General features: G+C 38.3%; 1 protein-coding gene across 1 annotated transcript; it reads left to right on the top strand.

The window, feature by feature from the left end:
• The first annotated feature begins 8,109 nt into the window (after positions 1-8,109).
• LOC138887474 (uncharacterized) lies at positions 8,110-9,267 on the top strand. Its single transcript, XM_070169229.1, has 2 exons — positions 8,110-8,676; positions 8,761-9,267. Exons 1-2 carry the CDS (start codon positions 8,110-8,112, stop codon positions 9,265-9,267), a joined length of 1,074 nt encoding a protein of 357 aa, XP_070025330.1.
• Positions 9,268-16,297: the final 7,030 nt, after the last annotated feature.

Here is a 16,297-nt window from a genome sequence, read left to right as displayed (position 1 = left end):
GAGTCACAAGACAATATCTGAATTACAACCCTGAAATAATCCGGACAACAGAAATGACAACAAAATGAACCACCAAGACTCCTCCCTGGCTAACCAAGAAAGGAGCGTCTTTTCAATTAGCAAGCTCGGCATCTTAGCCACTGAGTTCCACATCAGTATTACCAAAACCATTACCAATTTCAATATCATTAACTTCACCAAGTGGCGCATTGACTTCTTTGACCAACCCTTCGTCATTGCAAACCATCCCAACAATCGATGCGTTGTCATCTACATGTAGATGATTATGTGTGACACTTGGGGTATTACTGCCTTGGACCACAATTATTCCTTCTTGAATCATTCTTTCTATTTCCCTTTTCAAAGCACGACAATCTTCAACATTGTGCCCCTAGGCATTGGAATGGTATTCACACCTTTTAGCAGGGTCAAAGCTTCTCGCACGTGGGTCTATATAATTTAGAGGAATAGGTGCAATTATGTCGTAATGCTTTAATTTCTCAAACAAGCTTGCATAGGACTCTCCTATTGGTGTAAAATTATTTTTTAGCCTTTGTTTCCTTCCACACCCTTGGCTTGAATGTGGGTTATAGAACACTTGAAAATTTTATGGAGGCTGGTGGGGATTCTGCGGTGCTCGTGCTCGCCCTTTGGAGTGACCCAATGGTTGGACAGATGGCCGGACGTTGTTCGGAGGATAATACTGGGGTGGATTATGTGGAACTCGGGGATATTAATCGGATCGATATTGAGGCTGAAAGCGTTTAGCAGGAATGCCCATTGGATCATGTCGTTGGTGGGACTCAACAACATTTTTTCTATCAATCAGAGAACTGACCCGACCAACTTCTTTATTCCATCTGAGCCAAAACTCCCTAAAACTTCCCTCGGGTTTCTTTTCCATCTAAGATAAGAAAGAGTGGTCTGGGATAATGTCTACATTGTACTGATAGTGCCGAACAAAATCTTGAGCCATGTCACCCCATGCCTACCACTTATTGGTACCTTGACGAGTATACCATTGCAAAGCTGCCCCAATCAAGCTCTCACTGAAATATGCCATCAACAAATCATCTTCTCCGCTAACACTTCTCATTTCACTGCAATAACCCCTCAGATGGGCTACTGGATCTCCACGCCCATCATACAAGTTAAACTTTGGCATTTTAAACCCCGCGGGCAGACGAACATAAGGGAACATGTTAATCTGATTTCCCATCCCTTGCATGCTCCTTATGGACTGTTCTATACCTTTCATCTTCCTGGATATCTCATCTCGCCCTTCTTTTCCTGTGAACTTTTCATTTTCAACATGAGGCTCATTCCAAGAGCTCTGATTGTATGAATCAGGAACCTTGCGGGCAATTTCTGAGGGGTAATATTGGGCATCATGAGTTTTGAGTGGATGTTCATTGTCGGATCTATGAAGGGAAGATTATTGAGAAGTTGTGATCATGGGGATAGTGGATATGATAGGAGGGAAATTTTGGGCAGAGGTAGCTGGAGGATGAGTGATGTAGCTACTAGGGTGGTTGAGAAAGTTGTGATAAGCGGGTGGATCTAGAGAGTATGGGGAATCATCTGGCACTATGGTCGGAGTTTGGGTAAGGGTATCATCTAAGAAGCTAGGTGGTGGCGGGGTGGTGCCTTCCCAGTCATCCAAGCCTGATACATGTCCGCAATGTGTTGTCTTAACATCCTTACCTCTTCAACCAACCCATTGCCCTGTTCAACCAATTACTTTTGGGCACCAGTACCAACCAACTCAATTCTGTTGATGTCTGCCATTGCCTTTCGACTTTATGTTGTAGAGAAGCATTACCACTTTAAGAACCACAAACCAACCACCCTTCTTCTATGAAGATGAAGTCATCATGTTAGCGTTAGGACATTTAACATAAAATAATCTCACTTTATGTGCAATGCACCTAGCCACAGTTATCGATTCTAAAATGACTTCGAGGGTACGAAGGTCAGTTGGCATCATCCCAATTTGTTCATTTCAATCCTCTCTTTTCTTTGCTTTTCTAGCACTTGCTTGCTCATTTTCCTTACTTTTTCTTTTCTAATTATCACTCTTAATGTTCTATAACCTATTCTAAACCCGAGCATATATTTTCTCTCTTTTTTCCTTTCTTTTTGAAACAGCTACTCTATGAGAAATTATTAAGGAGAAACCCCTAGAAGAGAAATATTTTTTGATTCTTTTTTTTAAGGAAATCTAAAGAATGAACCAAAGAAAAATGTTTTAAATTTTCACTTGATAACCTTAAGAAAGATTTCGAAACGAGAAATGAACAAGATAAAAAAAATATTTCAGGATTTCAATTTTTGACTATCTAAGGAAGAAACTCTGAAGATAAACACAAGATGAAGTATGTTTTTTTTCTTCTATGTACAATATCTTAAAGTTTTAATGAAAATAAAAAGAATTTTGTTTTTCATTTTTCATTAATTTCCCAAAGAAGAACCTCAAAAGAAAATCTTTTTTTCTTGTGATTTTTGAAATTGATACCTTAAAGAAAACTTCTAAAGAGGTATCAAAAGATTTTTTTTTTCTTGTTTTTGAATTTTTAGTATCAATATATTAAAGAAAATATAAAAGCATTTTTTTAAATTTTGAGTTCTATATGTTAATTTCCTAAAGGAAAAAACACTAAAGATTTTTTTTTGAACTTCTAGAGTTAGTATTCTAGAGAAAATATCTAACAGAATTATAAAAACGCAAAATCTCTATTTTTTAGATTTTTGATTTATAACACATTTTTTTCCAATACAAAATAGGAAATACAATAACAAAAGACTCAACATTACTGTACAAAACTAGAAGGTAAAAGACGACATAAAAAGAAAAACTCAAAACATAAAAAAGAAAAGAATATCTCCTTTTAATCCACTCCTGAATGAGCGATCCTGACTAAATGGTCATGGGGCTTTGTCATGCTCAAACTCCGGTAACTAGATCCATACCTGTATGAGAAAATTTAGACCAAATAAAGTTAAAGACTTGGAACGCTATGTGAGACAATAACCCTTCCTGTTGGACATATGCAAGGCATGATTGTGACTATTTTAGCAAAATGGCTTATTTGGCCTAAGGGTGGCTAAAAGTGCAAAATGTGACTAAGACTCCGCAAAGCCAAGAACCTAAGATTTACTAGGAAGACTGTACCATATGTGGGTTGCCTACGTATCATGCCCCGAAAGACGAGAATCAGGTTCGCGTAGTTCGGGCAGATTAGATACGGGCGAGAATTAAAGAAAAACAACTAATTTAGAGAAAATATTTTTTTTGTCTTTTTTTTGAAAAATGATGAAACATGTAAACTCTTTTTGGATTTTCTTTTCTCTTTTTTTTTTTATTTTTGATTTTTGGAAAATGATGAAAAAGTGCAAAACCATTTTTTTTTAAATTTTTCATGTTTTTTTCTTAACAAAAATGTGACAGAAAACATAGTCGGGCCCTTCTCGCTTTATCCTCACACTTCACCCTCTCTCTTTTTTTCTCTTTTTTCTTTTTTTCTCTTTTTTTTTCCATTTTCCCTCAATTATCATTGGTCCGCCAAATGACCCTTTTACCCTTGAAGAAATGCAACATGTAGACATCGGATGCATCAAGGTGGTATGTTATTTTAGGTACACATGTTCTAGACGGACCCAACCCCTGTGTTGAGTCCCTAAAGTCAAATGCACGTGATGCAAGCAAACGTTCCAACTAGGGATCCGGCATGAGGCTGTGTTTTTCTAGGTTTTAAAACCTGGGGTTGTGTTCTAGACCTGGCTTACCCGAGCGGACAACTCGAGCCGAGAAGGGGCAACGTACCGGGAGCACTGAAGTCTACCTAGCCTTGTTGCTGGCCCAGCCCCGTTCTTATTTGGTATAACTTCTAAAGAAAAAGCGGGCCACACGAACGTGTACACCATTTTCAGAAGACTCATAAGGGTGGCGTAAAAAGACAGTTGTATACAATTCAAACAATATTAAAGCGGTAAACAGATAGCATTTAGCACAAAAGGTTCACAGAATACAGTAATATTAACAATAAATGAAGCCAAGTAAAAATCATATTAACAAGCCCGAATTCTTGAACCCTGAACCAGAGATTCTGGGTTCTTGTCCCCAACAGAGTCGCCAGAGCTGTCACACCTCCTTTTTCCTACCCCAAAAAGGGGTATAAGGGAGTTTTTTCCAATTTAAGTGACAATCAAAACAGGATTATTTATTAAAATCAGAGTCGCCACTTGCGATAATTTATGGTGTCCCAAGTCACTGGTTAAAATCCCGAATCGAGGAAATTGACTCTTAATTACGGTCTGCGAACACAAAAATCCGGGTAAGGAATTCTGTTAACCCGGGAGAAGGTGTTAGGCATTTTCGGGTTCCGTGGTTTTAGCACGATCGTTTCGATCATACTTGGCTTAATCAAATTGTCTAATTACTTACTTTTAGAACCTATGTGCATTTGCCTTTTTTAATTATGAAATTATCTTGAAACGGGTCACGCGTACGTGTACCCGTTTGTTTGGTGCGTCAAAAATTATGTCACGTGAACGTGTCCATAATTAATAATGCTTTATTATTATTAAGAAAATTTGGCCGAAGTTGCGTGAACGCATACTCCGGTTTTGTTCTTAGAAATCATAGTCATGTCACGCGAACGTGTCCACAACCACGATAATATATTAAATGTGCCTAAAGCAAACTACGAACATGCATCATTTTTGTATCTAGGTTATGAAATTAATACGAGGGCCATAGATGATTAAATTATGGATGGCACACCTCGAACTATATGAACTAAATTAATTAGCCGCTCATTAGCAACCATTTTATTACTAAGAAAGATTGATTAAGTTGCGTGAACGCATACTCCGAATTAGTTCTTAGAATCGTAATTATATCACGCGAATGTATACACAATCACAATAGTATTTGCACATATCTATGTCACAAAGTGAAACCTTACTTATTTTTTTCAAATCATTTAAGAATTGTTAAAACAATATCAGAACTCAACAATTAAAATCATCACTTTTTAACTCAAATTAATCCAAGAACATGCCAAATATTAAGACGATAAATCAAAACTCTTCCAAACCCTTTTAAGTAATAACTCAAAAACCCAAATGAGCATTAAGCACTCTAACAATGTTTGTGAATTGGTCGTTCCCATGCAAAAGATTAATAAGAGGAAAACAAGTCATGGAAGTCCAATACGATTATATCAAGTAAGGAAAACAAGGGTTCAAAATAAATTTTCAAAAGCACACCAACGACACTCTATTCAAGTCATGTGGGAGTTTATTTCCATTTGATTATAAGTACCTAAACAGACTTTGTACATGAGGCAATTTCAATGAACATCCACGCGGGAATTAGAATCATAAATTAGGAATCATGTATCAATTTAAAGGAGACCAAGTTGACAAAAATGCTAAAGAATCGAACCTTGATGCAGCAAAAGATTTTTCATTAACAAAAACTCCATGAATCTACATAAAAGCTTCGCCGGAACTCAACAGACCTCCAGCAACGCCGGAAAACAGCTATGGTGATAGTGCGATGTAGCTGGATTTGCTGTATTTTAAGGGTTGTTTTGAATTGGAGTTTGGGGTAGCTTTGACAGAGATGTTGGAGCTGCCTTGATGGTGCAAATGGGAGCTTTCAATGGCTGATTTTCATAGCTTCTTTGAGCTGGAGTTTAGGTGATGTTCATGGCTCGTTTTAGAGGTGTTTCAATGGCTCCATGGTTGTATTTTTGTGGTGGTGTAGTGCTACTTCCGGCTTATGTCAAATAGTATTTTTTTTTTACTAATTTTGATGGTTTATTGGAGAAGATGAAGGGAGTAGAAAGGCTACTGCTACTACTAGGATACCCTCTAAGCTCTCCAAAATGAAGAAGATGAGTGTGTGTGCTTTCTGAAATCTGCCCAGCCCCTCCCGTTCCCCAGATTTGTTTTGGCGTTTTTCTTGTGTGTCTCTTCTGTGTGTGCATGTGTTATATAGCAAGAAAAAATGCGTGAAAGGAAAGATTCCCCGGCTCTAATTTTGTCCTCATTCTCCTTTTTTCGTTCCAAATTTGAGCCTCTGTTTCCGTTTTTTTTCTTTTTCTATTTTTTCTCTTTTCCCGTCTTTTGTTCCCCTCCCCCTCTTCCTATTCTGTTTTCTGTCAGCCCTTTTATAAAATGTGTGTGTCCATCCTTATTTTGGAAGGAAGAAGAAGATAAAAAGAAGCCTTGTGGTCCCCCTCCCCTCCCATGTGCTAAAAAAACGTGAGTGGCAAATTAAAAATAGGGTGCAAGTGAGGTTTGTTATGGAGAGATAAGGTGGTGGGATCCACATTTTCCATTTGATTTCCCTTTGCATTTTTGCTTTTCACGTTCCTCTCTTCTTTGCCTATTTTCCTTTTGCTTGTTTGCTTTTCATTTTTCATTTCCTCATTTCATTCTTCTTTTTTTATTATTTTTCTTTATTCTAAAGATGAATCTAGATAATAGTTTTATCTAAAATAATAAGGAATAATTAAATGAAAGACAAGATAATCATATTAAAGAAATCTAAATACTACTCAATATTTACTAAATATGTACAACTTAAAATCACACTAAGCCAAGTAAAAATATTTTTTAACTTCTCTTTTTATCTTTTGTAAAAATATCAATAAGCTAAAATAAAAGGAAATATTTTTGTAGTTTTTTTTTAATTTTCAAGATTGAATAAAGCAAAAAGAAAAAAGTTTTAAAAATGGCGTTATTAGGCCTACAACCAACATCTAAGCACTAAAAGGTATAAAATTTCGGGGAGGGTCAAAAATTACATGTCTACACACGCCATATGTCGAAGCATGTGAAATACTTAATGAGATGGCGGATACTTTTCGGCATGGAAAAGTCGAGCTAATGTGCCACAAGGTAATCCTAATGTTATTCACCTTCACAAGGAGCTCTATGACCACGGCCAAGCAATAGCCAAGTTGACTACTGCCATGAACCAATTGGCCAAAGCTCATTTGCAACAAGTTCAAGGGCCAAAACTAGTGAATGCCATGGAAGGAGTGAATATAATGATCAATAAGAGAAGGCAACGAGGTCAACAGGTTCAAAACAATCCGGACCAATTTGAGCAAAGTGGTAGTGGGTACAATCAAGATGATGTATATGATGATAAAAGTGAAGAGGTTCAATATGTGAACAATTATCAGAGTCAACGGGGCAATGCTGCGAATCAACAACAGTGGAGATCACAAGGAAATTGGGGAAATCAAGGTCAACAAGGAAATTGGAATAGTGGCAACAACAACAACCAAAGCAACTGGGGGAACAACAACGGGCAACCAAGGAAACCAAGGCAATTAGGGTGGCAACAATAATAGTAATTGGGGAGGCAATAACAATCAAGGGGGTTGGAATAACAATAATCAAGGGAATCGAGGGTAGGGCTTTCAAAGGCCTCTGATGTATCAATAACCAAACAACCCGCCTCCATATCCATCACAAGGTCCTAGCTCTTCCAATAATGAGATGGGACGGATAGAGACAATGTTTGAGAAAATGATAAAGAAAAATGCCGACTCTGATGCCCAATTTTACTCCCACAACACTTCTATCCGCAACTTGGAAGTCCAACTTGGCCAAATTTCTCAAGCTTTGAATACTCTCCCTAAGGGGGCACTACCAAGTGACACGGTAGTAAACCCGAAGGATAGGAACAATACGGTCCATGCTATGGCAGTGTCTACAAGAAGTGGTAAAGGTGGAGTTGCTAGTACCTCTAATCCAAGAAAGGTTGTAAGTGATGATGTGTTGGTGCAACATGATGATGAGCAAAGCAATGATGCGCAAGTGAATGATGAGATTGTGAATAATGAAGTGAGGATAGACATTGATTACAACGTGGAGGAGACACAAAATGATGTGAACCCGTCTAGGGAACACGTGATAGACATACCAGAAATGGTAGTGCCCAAAGCCAAGGCTCTTTTGCCAAGGCCTCCTCCACCATATCCTCAAAGGCTAGCAAAACAAAACAATGAGAACCAGTTCAAGAAATTTATTGATATGATGAAAAGTTTGTCCATAAATGTGCCTTTGGTTGAAGCTCTAGAACAAATGTCGGGATATGCCAAGTTCATAAAGGACTTGGTAACAAAGAAGATATCAATGAATTGTGAAATTATCAAAATGACACATCAAGTGAGTGCTATTGTGAACCCCATGGCTCCAAAGTTAGAAGACCCCAGTGCCTTTACAATTCCATGCATTATTGGTAGTGCCGATTTTGCCAAAGCTTTATGTGATTTGGGGGCAAACATTACCATGATGCCATATTCTGTGTTCAAAACATTGGGGATTGGGCAACCGAGGCCCACATGCATGAGATTCCAAATGGTGGATATGACAATAAAGAGGGCATTGGGGATAATTAATGATGTGATAGTTCATGTTGAAAAGTTCATATTTCCCGTAGATTTTGTGATACTTGACTGTGAGGTTGACTACGAGGTGTCGATCATATTGAGGAGACCATTCCTAGCTACAGGGAAGGCCTTAGTTGATGTGGAAGCAGGGGAACTCACCTTCCAGGTAGGCGATGAAAAAATTATATTCCATGTTTGCAAGTCAATGAGGCAGCCTAATAGCAACGAAGTGTGTTCGTTTGTGGATCTTGTGATCGAGGTAATGGTTTAAGACACAAGTGCTGCGATTAATGTGGAAGACCCTTTGGAAGTTGTATTGTTGAATCATGATGTGGTTGGGAAGGAAGGCTTGGTTGAATATGTCAATGCTTTGCCAGAAAGGGGTTCATATACATATGAGCCCTGGAAACTTTCCTTGGACCTTGAAAACCGGAAGACTCCACCAACTAAGCCTTCAATCGAGGAGCCTCCCATATTGGAGTTGAAGCCTTTGCCTTCACACCTCAGGTATGAGTTCTTATGCTCTTGTTCCACTTTACCTATTATTCTTTCCTCGTGCTTAACTAACGTACAGGTAGATGCCACCCTTGTGGTGCTCCAAAGAAGGAAGAAAGCAATAGGTTGGACATTGGCGGATATTCGGGGTATAAGCCCCGCCTTTTGCATGAACAAAATCATATTAGAGAAGGATACCAAACCCTCCGTGGAACATCAGAGAAGGTTGAACGAGGCCATGCAAGAGGTTTTCAAGAAAGAGGTCATCAAGTGGTTGGATGTTGGGGTTGTCCACCGTATTTCTGATAGTTCATGGACTTCGCCGGTACAATGTGTCCCAAAGAAGGGGGCATGACTATGATTACAAATGACAACAATGATTTCATCCCCACAAGAAATGTCACCGGTTGGAGGGTATACATGGATTATAGGAAGCTCAACAAAGTGACTCGGAAAGACCATTTTCCGCTTCCATTCCTTGATCAAATATTGGATAGGTTAGATGAACGTGTTTATTATTGCTTCTTGGATGGGTATTCTGGGTATAACCAGATTCTTATTACACCTGAAGACCAAGAGAAGACCATATTCACTTGTCTGTATGGCAAATTTGCATTCTCAAGGATGCCGTTTGGTTTATGTAATGCACCGGCTACTTTTCAGCGGGGTATGATGGAAATATTCACGGATATTGTGGAGGACTTCCTCGAGGTGTTCATGGATGATTTCTCTGTTGTGGGGGATTCTTTTGATAAGTGTTTGGGTAATCTTGATAAAGTCTTGCCACGTAGTGAAGAGACCAACTTGGCACTTAATTGGGAGAAGTGTCACTTTATTGTAAAGGAAGGTATTGTCCTCGGCCATAAGATGTCCAAAAATGGTATTGAAGTGGATAAAGCAAAAATTGAAGTGATATCAAAACTCCCTCCTCCTACTTCCGTTAAAGGAGTGAGGAGATTTTTAGGGCATGCGGGGTTTTACCGTCAGTTCATCAAGGATGTCTCAAAGATGGTGAACCCCTTGCGCAGGTTGTTGGAAAAAGATGCAAAATTTGTGTTCAATGATGATTGTATGAAGGCTTTTGAGCTACTCAAGTATTGGTTGACTACCACTCCCATCATTACCGCACCAAATTGGAGCTTACCATTTGAGCTCATGTGTGATGCTAGCGATGTGGCGGTAGGAGCGATTGGGGCAAAGAATCAACAAGATATTCCATCCGGTCTACTATGCTAGTAAGACCATGAATGACGCCCAAGTCAACTATACAGTGACCAAGAAAGAACTCTTAGACATCGTCTTTGCTATGGAAAAGTTCTGCCCATACCTCATGGGTACCAAAATGATTGTTCACACCGATCACGCGGCGCTTCGTTATTTGATGAGTAAGAAGGACTCAAAGGCTAGATTGATGATGTGGGTACTTCTTCTACAAGAATTTGATCCTGAAATCACAGACCAAAAAGGGAGTGAGAATCAAGTGGCGGACCACTTGTCCCGTTTGGAAGAGGAGGGGAGGCCCCATGATGGCCTTGAGGTCAATGGTTCATTTCCGGATGAACAACTCCTTTCCATGTCTTTGACCAGGATGCCTGTTGATACCCAATTTTTCCCTATATATTTTAAATATGCATAAATACCTTCAAAATAGCATATATGCATATATAAGCATGCACAAGGTTTTTATAATTTTTCCCATAATTTTAAGGGTTTAAATTGATTTATTTTCCCCCCTTTTATTCATAAAATCCTCAATAATTATTTCCAAAATTATTGTTATGATAATTTATTTATTTATTTCATTTCTGTACTTATACCAAAATATGGCTAATATAATTTTTATAATTACATTTAATATTTTTTTTAAGCTAAATTGCATATAATTGCAATGTTAGCCCATTTTAAGGTATAATTATATTTTTATGCGTAAAATTGGTCCCTATATTTTAAAATGATAATTATGTATTTTAAATAATTTTGGCACATTAAATTATTTTTCAGAAATTACCTATTATTTATTATAAATTAAAATAGGGAAAGTGGCTATTTAAATAATAGCCAGATTTGGCTTTCAATTGTAGCTCAAATAGGACCCCTCCCCAGCCCAATCTCCTACCCAATTAACCTGATCCAAATCCCATAAACACCTACCCAAACCCAGAAACAACCTACCTTATTGAATCCTGACCTTTGATCTCCTAGATCAATGGTCTAAACACGCCCTTTCCTTTTTTAATTCCTAAATGACCCTCTAACCCTACTCATTTCTAAACCATCGCCGCCTTCAGATGCTCTCGTCTATCTTCTCTCTCAACCTAACCCTAATCATTCTTCAACCGCCGCCTCCTTCTCCGGTCATCTCCAGCGACCACCTTTCAATCCCAAGCCTCCAATGGGTCTTCCATCGCCTTGCTCATCATCTCTGAGGCCTTCAAGGGTCCTGGGCCATGCCGATTTGGATCTAGGGTTTCTATTTCTGTTGTCCATGGCTTCTCTGGTGTGACTTTGGGCAAAATCACACCATATATGTTACGATCTGTGAAGTTTACAATAGGTTCTTTCGTTTCTATTTGGGTTTCCTTTGAAACCCTAACTCTCGTTTGAATCTCTTAGATCCGTGCTATTTTTAATGCTTTAAGTCTGTTTTTATCAATGTTTTGCACTATTCTCGAACTTCTTCTGAAAGATCCTCAACTTTAAGCCGTTTCACTTTCTTTAAAAATTAGGATTTCTCGGAGTTTCTTCTACACTTGTTTTAACCGATTTTTCTTTATGATTAAACCTCTTTCCTTGCTTATCTTGACTAATTTCATGTTCTTAATGCTTTTTCAAATCGACTCTGTTAAAAGCCCTAATTCATTAGATCCTCTTTGTTTTGTTCTGTGTGTTAGCATGACTACTTGATCTTGTTAAAGTTTCTATCGGTTCCCATGCTTCGAATGGGTTTTCTACTGAGTCTTTAGCCTATTGTGTCACTTTTGTGTGATTGTTATTCATCTTGATTTGTTCATCTCTTGCTTCTTTCTGTCGATATGGCTGACCTTACCTGTTTGCTATGTATGTTCGTTCTTCTCTATTTATATGTTGCAATATAGAATCATGACCATCTCTTGATTTGATTCTGATTCCCTTATTTGATGGTTCGATTGAAAGGTTTTCTTTAGAAACCCTAAAATTCTACTCGTCTATTTAAATTGACTAATTTCATTACCTTATTTGTTGTGGTACTTGGTTCTTGCTGAATCATTCCTTACTTGGGGGTTTTCTGAACCTAGTCCTAATTGACTACCCTATGCTTACTAAATCTTGATTCTTTCCTTACTTAGTCCTGTACTGATTTTTGTTTCTTGCCTTATATGCTGTTGTTTCTTACCGTTTGAATTAACTCCCTTAACTTAAGAGAGTACTTCCTTGATTTTCTAATTGATTGATTCTGAGTTCCTCAATTTATGATACTATGATTATTACCTTATTTTACTACATATTTTCAACTATAAATACCCTAAGTCTTTTATTAACACACACGAACACTTAGGTTCAAAAACTACCTCTCTTACTAAAAATCTCTACTCTCTCTCTCTCTTGTGCTATTTTCTACTATTAGTTGGTTGCAAGCCAAGGCTAATCATTTGTGCTCTCTTGTTCTCTCATTCTGCTTACTTTTCTCTCACTGGTATGTCCTAGTTTTAATTTAAAGCTCCAACAACAACATGCTTCTCTTATTGTTTTAGTTTCTCTTATTTCTAGTTTTCTTCTACTTGTGGTTCTATTGTGAAACTTGTAGTTAAGTTACATTATCAACAAGTTATTGCCTTCTCCCTTCCTTTAAATTAGTGTATTCCCTTATGTGTGTTTCAAAGCATGCCTTGCCAATTGTCTTTTACTTGTTGTGTACTTACCATCCTATGAATCCCCAAATCCCTATCACCCCTCTATGTGTTTGTGTTCTTCATGATTGGTTTGTGACTATGCCAGTGTCAACTGTTTCTGAGCATGTCTAAACCAGTCCTAAGACCCTTGTTGGGTTATGTGTTTGCAGCCAAATGTCTATGTGTCTCAAACCCCTTGACCCCTGTGTGACTACTGAATTCATTTGGATTCTGTAAACTAGCTGTGTGTGGTCCTATCTTAAGGTGTTTGAGCTTTGTTTACTACTCAAACTTCTTTTCCAAACAATCTCTGTTGCTTTACTAATTGCTTTCAAAACAGACTTTCTAATACAGTCCTTAATAAACCTTTTTCAACTTGTGTCCTGCACTTTCACTTTACTCTTAGTCAATAGGTTCTGCCCCCTCTAGTATGTGTACTGCCTTGGGATCCTCTTGAGAGCCCTCTGAACTATGGAATACTGAGGCTGGCCTTTCCACACTGCACTGGTTCAATTCTTGGTTGTTAAGTCTAGGTGTAAGCATTGCCTAGGGTCCTTGAGACCCTTAGGGAACTTTGATGACCTAGACTCTGATTTGTCTATGGAATTGAGGCTTATGACACCATTGGAGGCTTTGGGAAACTCGTGCCTAATTGAAGGCTCCTTATAGAATAGCTTTTTGGTTTTTCTATTTTACTTATGTAATTCATTCATTGACCTGTAATAATTTATAAATAGATATTTGGGGTATTTAGTAAAAAGGTAGGTAGATAAATACTTTCTAGGGTAATACGGGTAGAGGTCCTGCTCTTAGGACATTATTTTTAAAAGTCTGACTGCTTGCATAAATAGAAAACATGCTCATAGGTTTGCCCTCTTGAATCTGATTGTTGTGCCTAAATAGAAATCATGCCAATAGGATTTCACTACTAAGTTTGTCTGCATCAAGTAGAAATCATGTTCATAAGGTTCTGCATTTTGTCATTTTACAAACCATGTTTTTAGGTTCCAAACAATCATGTCTTAAATTAGTAGATGTCATGCCTATAAGACTCAATTCCAATTCAGTTCTAATAAGTATTCTTGTATGTTGCTGCAAATCGAGTAAAATCAGTAATCCGCCTAGATATCAAGCCTATAGGGATCTCCACTCGCAATTCTGTCTGATAATTTAAGTTAGCCTAATGAATCAACTCCAATACACCTAGTTCATTTTTTTAAAAACTGGTCTTATTAAGTGTTAAACATTTCTTGAAACAAGTTCTTTCAAAATTGCCTCAATCTCATTAGATATCATGCCTATAGGTATTAAAGGAGTCTATTTCGAAAACCTATTTGTTTCTGCACTAACATAGATACCAGTGTTCGCCATATAGGAAAACCTTAGGGCGTTTTCAAAAACTGCATTTCCCTGAAGCTGTCTCTGTCGCTTAACGTTTTTGATTCTAACAGGCTTTTAAAAAGAGTCCCTAGGCAATCACTAGGGTGTAACTTCTGAGTATAAAAGGTTTTGTCTGTTTCTACATCTTCACTTAGATATCCTGCTTTAGGACATCAATTAATAAAACCTTAACTATGTTTGAGTCGTGCTGCTTTGTATGTTTGTTTGAGAAGGAAACTTTGGGCCTCTTAATTGCTCCCATTATGTGTGAAAGTCCTAAATGTTTTGACTGTCACCTTAGAGTTTTCGCCTTTCTAAAATCTTAGAGGTACGTCTAGAACTACCTATAGGTAGAGGTCCTAACTCCCTCTGGAATCGTTAAGAAGGGACAGGTAGCAGCATGCAATAGGAATCATTGACCAAACACTCGCTTTGCATGACCAATAAGGGAATGGAAAGGGTAGACATGGGATATGATGACTACGCGTTAATGTCACGTGTATCCCCTCATTGAGGAGTGTTTACCGGATATTGTGTGGGGTGATCCTATAGGATAAACAACCTAGGACCCCTCTTTACCAAAACCTCTCTCTTTATTTAAACTTTTGTTTACAACTTGTTCAAACATTTATCTTGTCACTCGAGTTATCTAATGTGCTTTACTTGAAACTTATTTTATTTAACTGTTTATATGGACTAATTTGTGAATATAAGTTCGGCCGGGATCCACAGTTGTGGACCAAGAGGGGTGACTAACACCTTCCCCTCGAGGATACTTCGAGCCCTTACCCTAATCTCTGGTAATGCAAACCAACTCAAGAGTTAATCGCTCTAGGTGTCCTAACGCACCATAATCCGTTAAGTGGCGACTCTTCAAATACCCAATTCCCTTAAGGAAATGAGTCATTACACCTCGTGAATGTCGAAACCTGGACCTTTTCCCCCGTCAAAAAGGGGAGGAAATAGGGGGCGCGACAGCATGAAAACTCTGCTGGGGATATTTTTAGGCTCTTACCATAACAAACTTGTCTTTTACAAATTAGTCCAAGCATGTTTATCCCGTACCCTTCTCTCTTATTTGAGTTTAGCAGTCTTTTTTTCAAGCATTTATGATTTCTTTATTACCCTGAAAACTGACTTGTCTCTTTGTTTTCCTTTTTCTGTAACTGTCTTTTCAATTATTTAAATGCAGTATTTTTATATTTTTCCTACGTGAAAATACTTGCCTACATGTTATTAATTGCTGCATAAATCATGCTCCACATCATATTCCACTCGTGCGTATCAAATCCCATAGCAACGCTTTAATGAGTGGTTGCGCTCTTCCTATTTATTACCCTTAAATTCGAAAAGGCTTATTTGCGGTAAAACCAGTCGATCAGCGGTGTAGTCGACGGTTCCGTGCCTTCCCCCTCAAGTTGTCCGCTTGAGGGTACCAATCTAAAACCACATAGAAACCTTACTCTGTTTAAATTGTGCATGCATCATGGTCAAACCTAGACGGGTCAGTTATGTTGTCCACATAATGATCCTTTAAGATAAGCCTTATCCAAAGTCCATCGGGTTTTCCATAGTCCCAACGGACGCAACCACATTCTGTGCATTAATTTGGAGGACTAAATGTCGATATGCGGATCATAAATGTATAAATAGTTGAGTCTGATAGGGGTAAGGCCTAACCCTTTTTATTTTGCAGAAAATGAGGCACAAGGTCCCCATATTCGGTATGGTTAGCAATATCCCTCCATTGTTGCTAGATTGGTGGGAAGAACTTTCCTCAAGTGACAAGAAGCATGTGAATAAGTACCTGGGTAACTTTCCATCCCTGCTAGATATTGAACCTAACAACAAATTGATCGAGGCTGCTACCCTATTCTGGGATAGTGAAAGAGTTGTGTTCCGCTTCGGTGACATAGAAATGACACTGCTTCTAGAGGAACTAGAAGGACTTGCAGGGTTTACTTGGGACAGTTCTGGGCTTTCGCTGCCGAAACACCGTACGGGCAGGGGATTTTTGAAGATGATGGGGCTAAAAAAGAATGTCGACCCAGTGTGCCTGAAGGATTCCTACATACCTTTCGAATATCTCCACGAGAGGTATAGCCATAGCAAGTCTTTCCGCACTTATCATGATGA

This window comes from Nicotiana sylvestris, chromosome 3 (genome assembly GCF_000393655.2).
Source record: "Nicotiana sylvestris chromosome 3, ASM39365v2, whole genome shotgun sequence".
In the NCBI taxonomy this organism is placed as follows: Eukaryota; Viridiplantae; Streptophyta; class Magnoliopsida; order Solanales; family Solanaceae; genus Nicotiana; species Nicotiana sylvestris.
The sequence above is the reverse complement of the archived record's forward strand: the minus strand, read 5'-3'. Positions and strand labels throughout refer to the sequence as shown.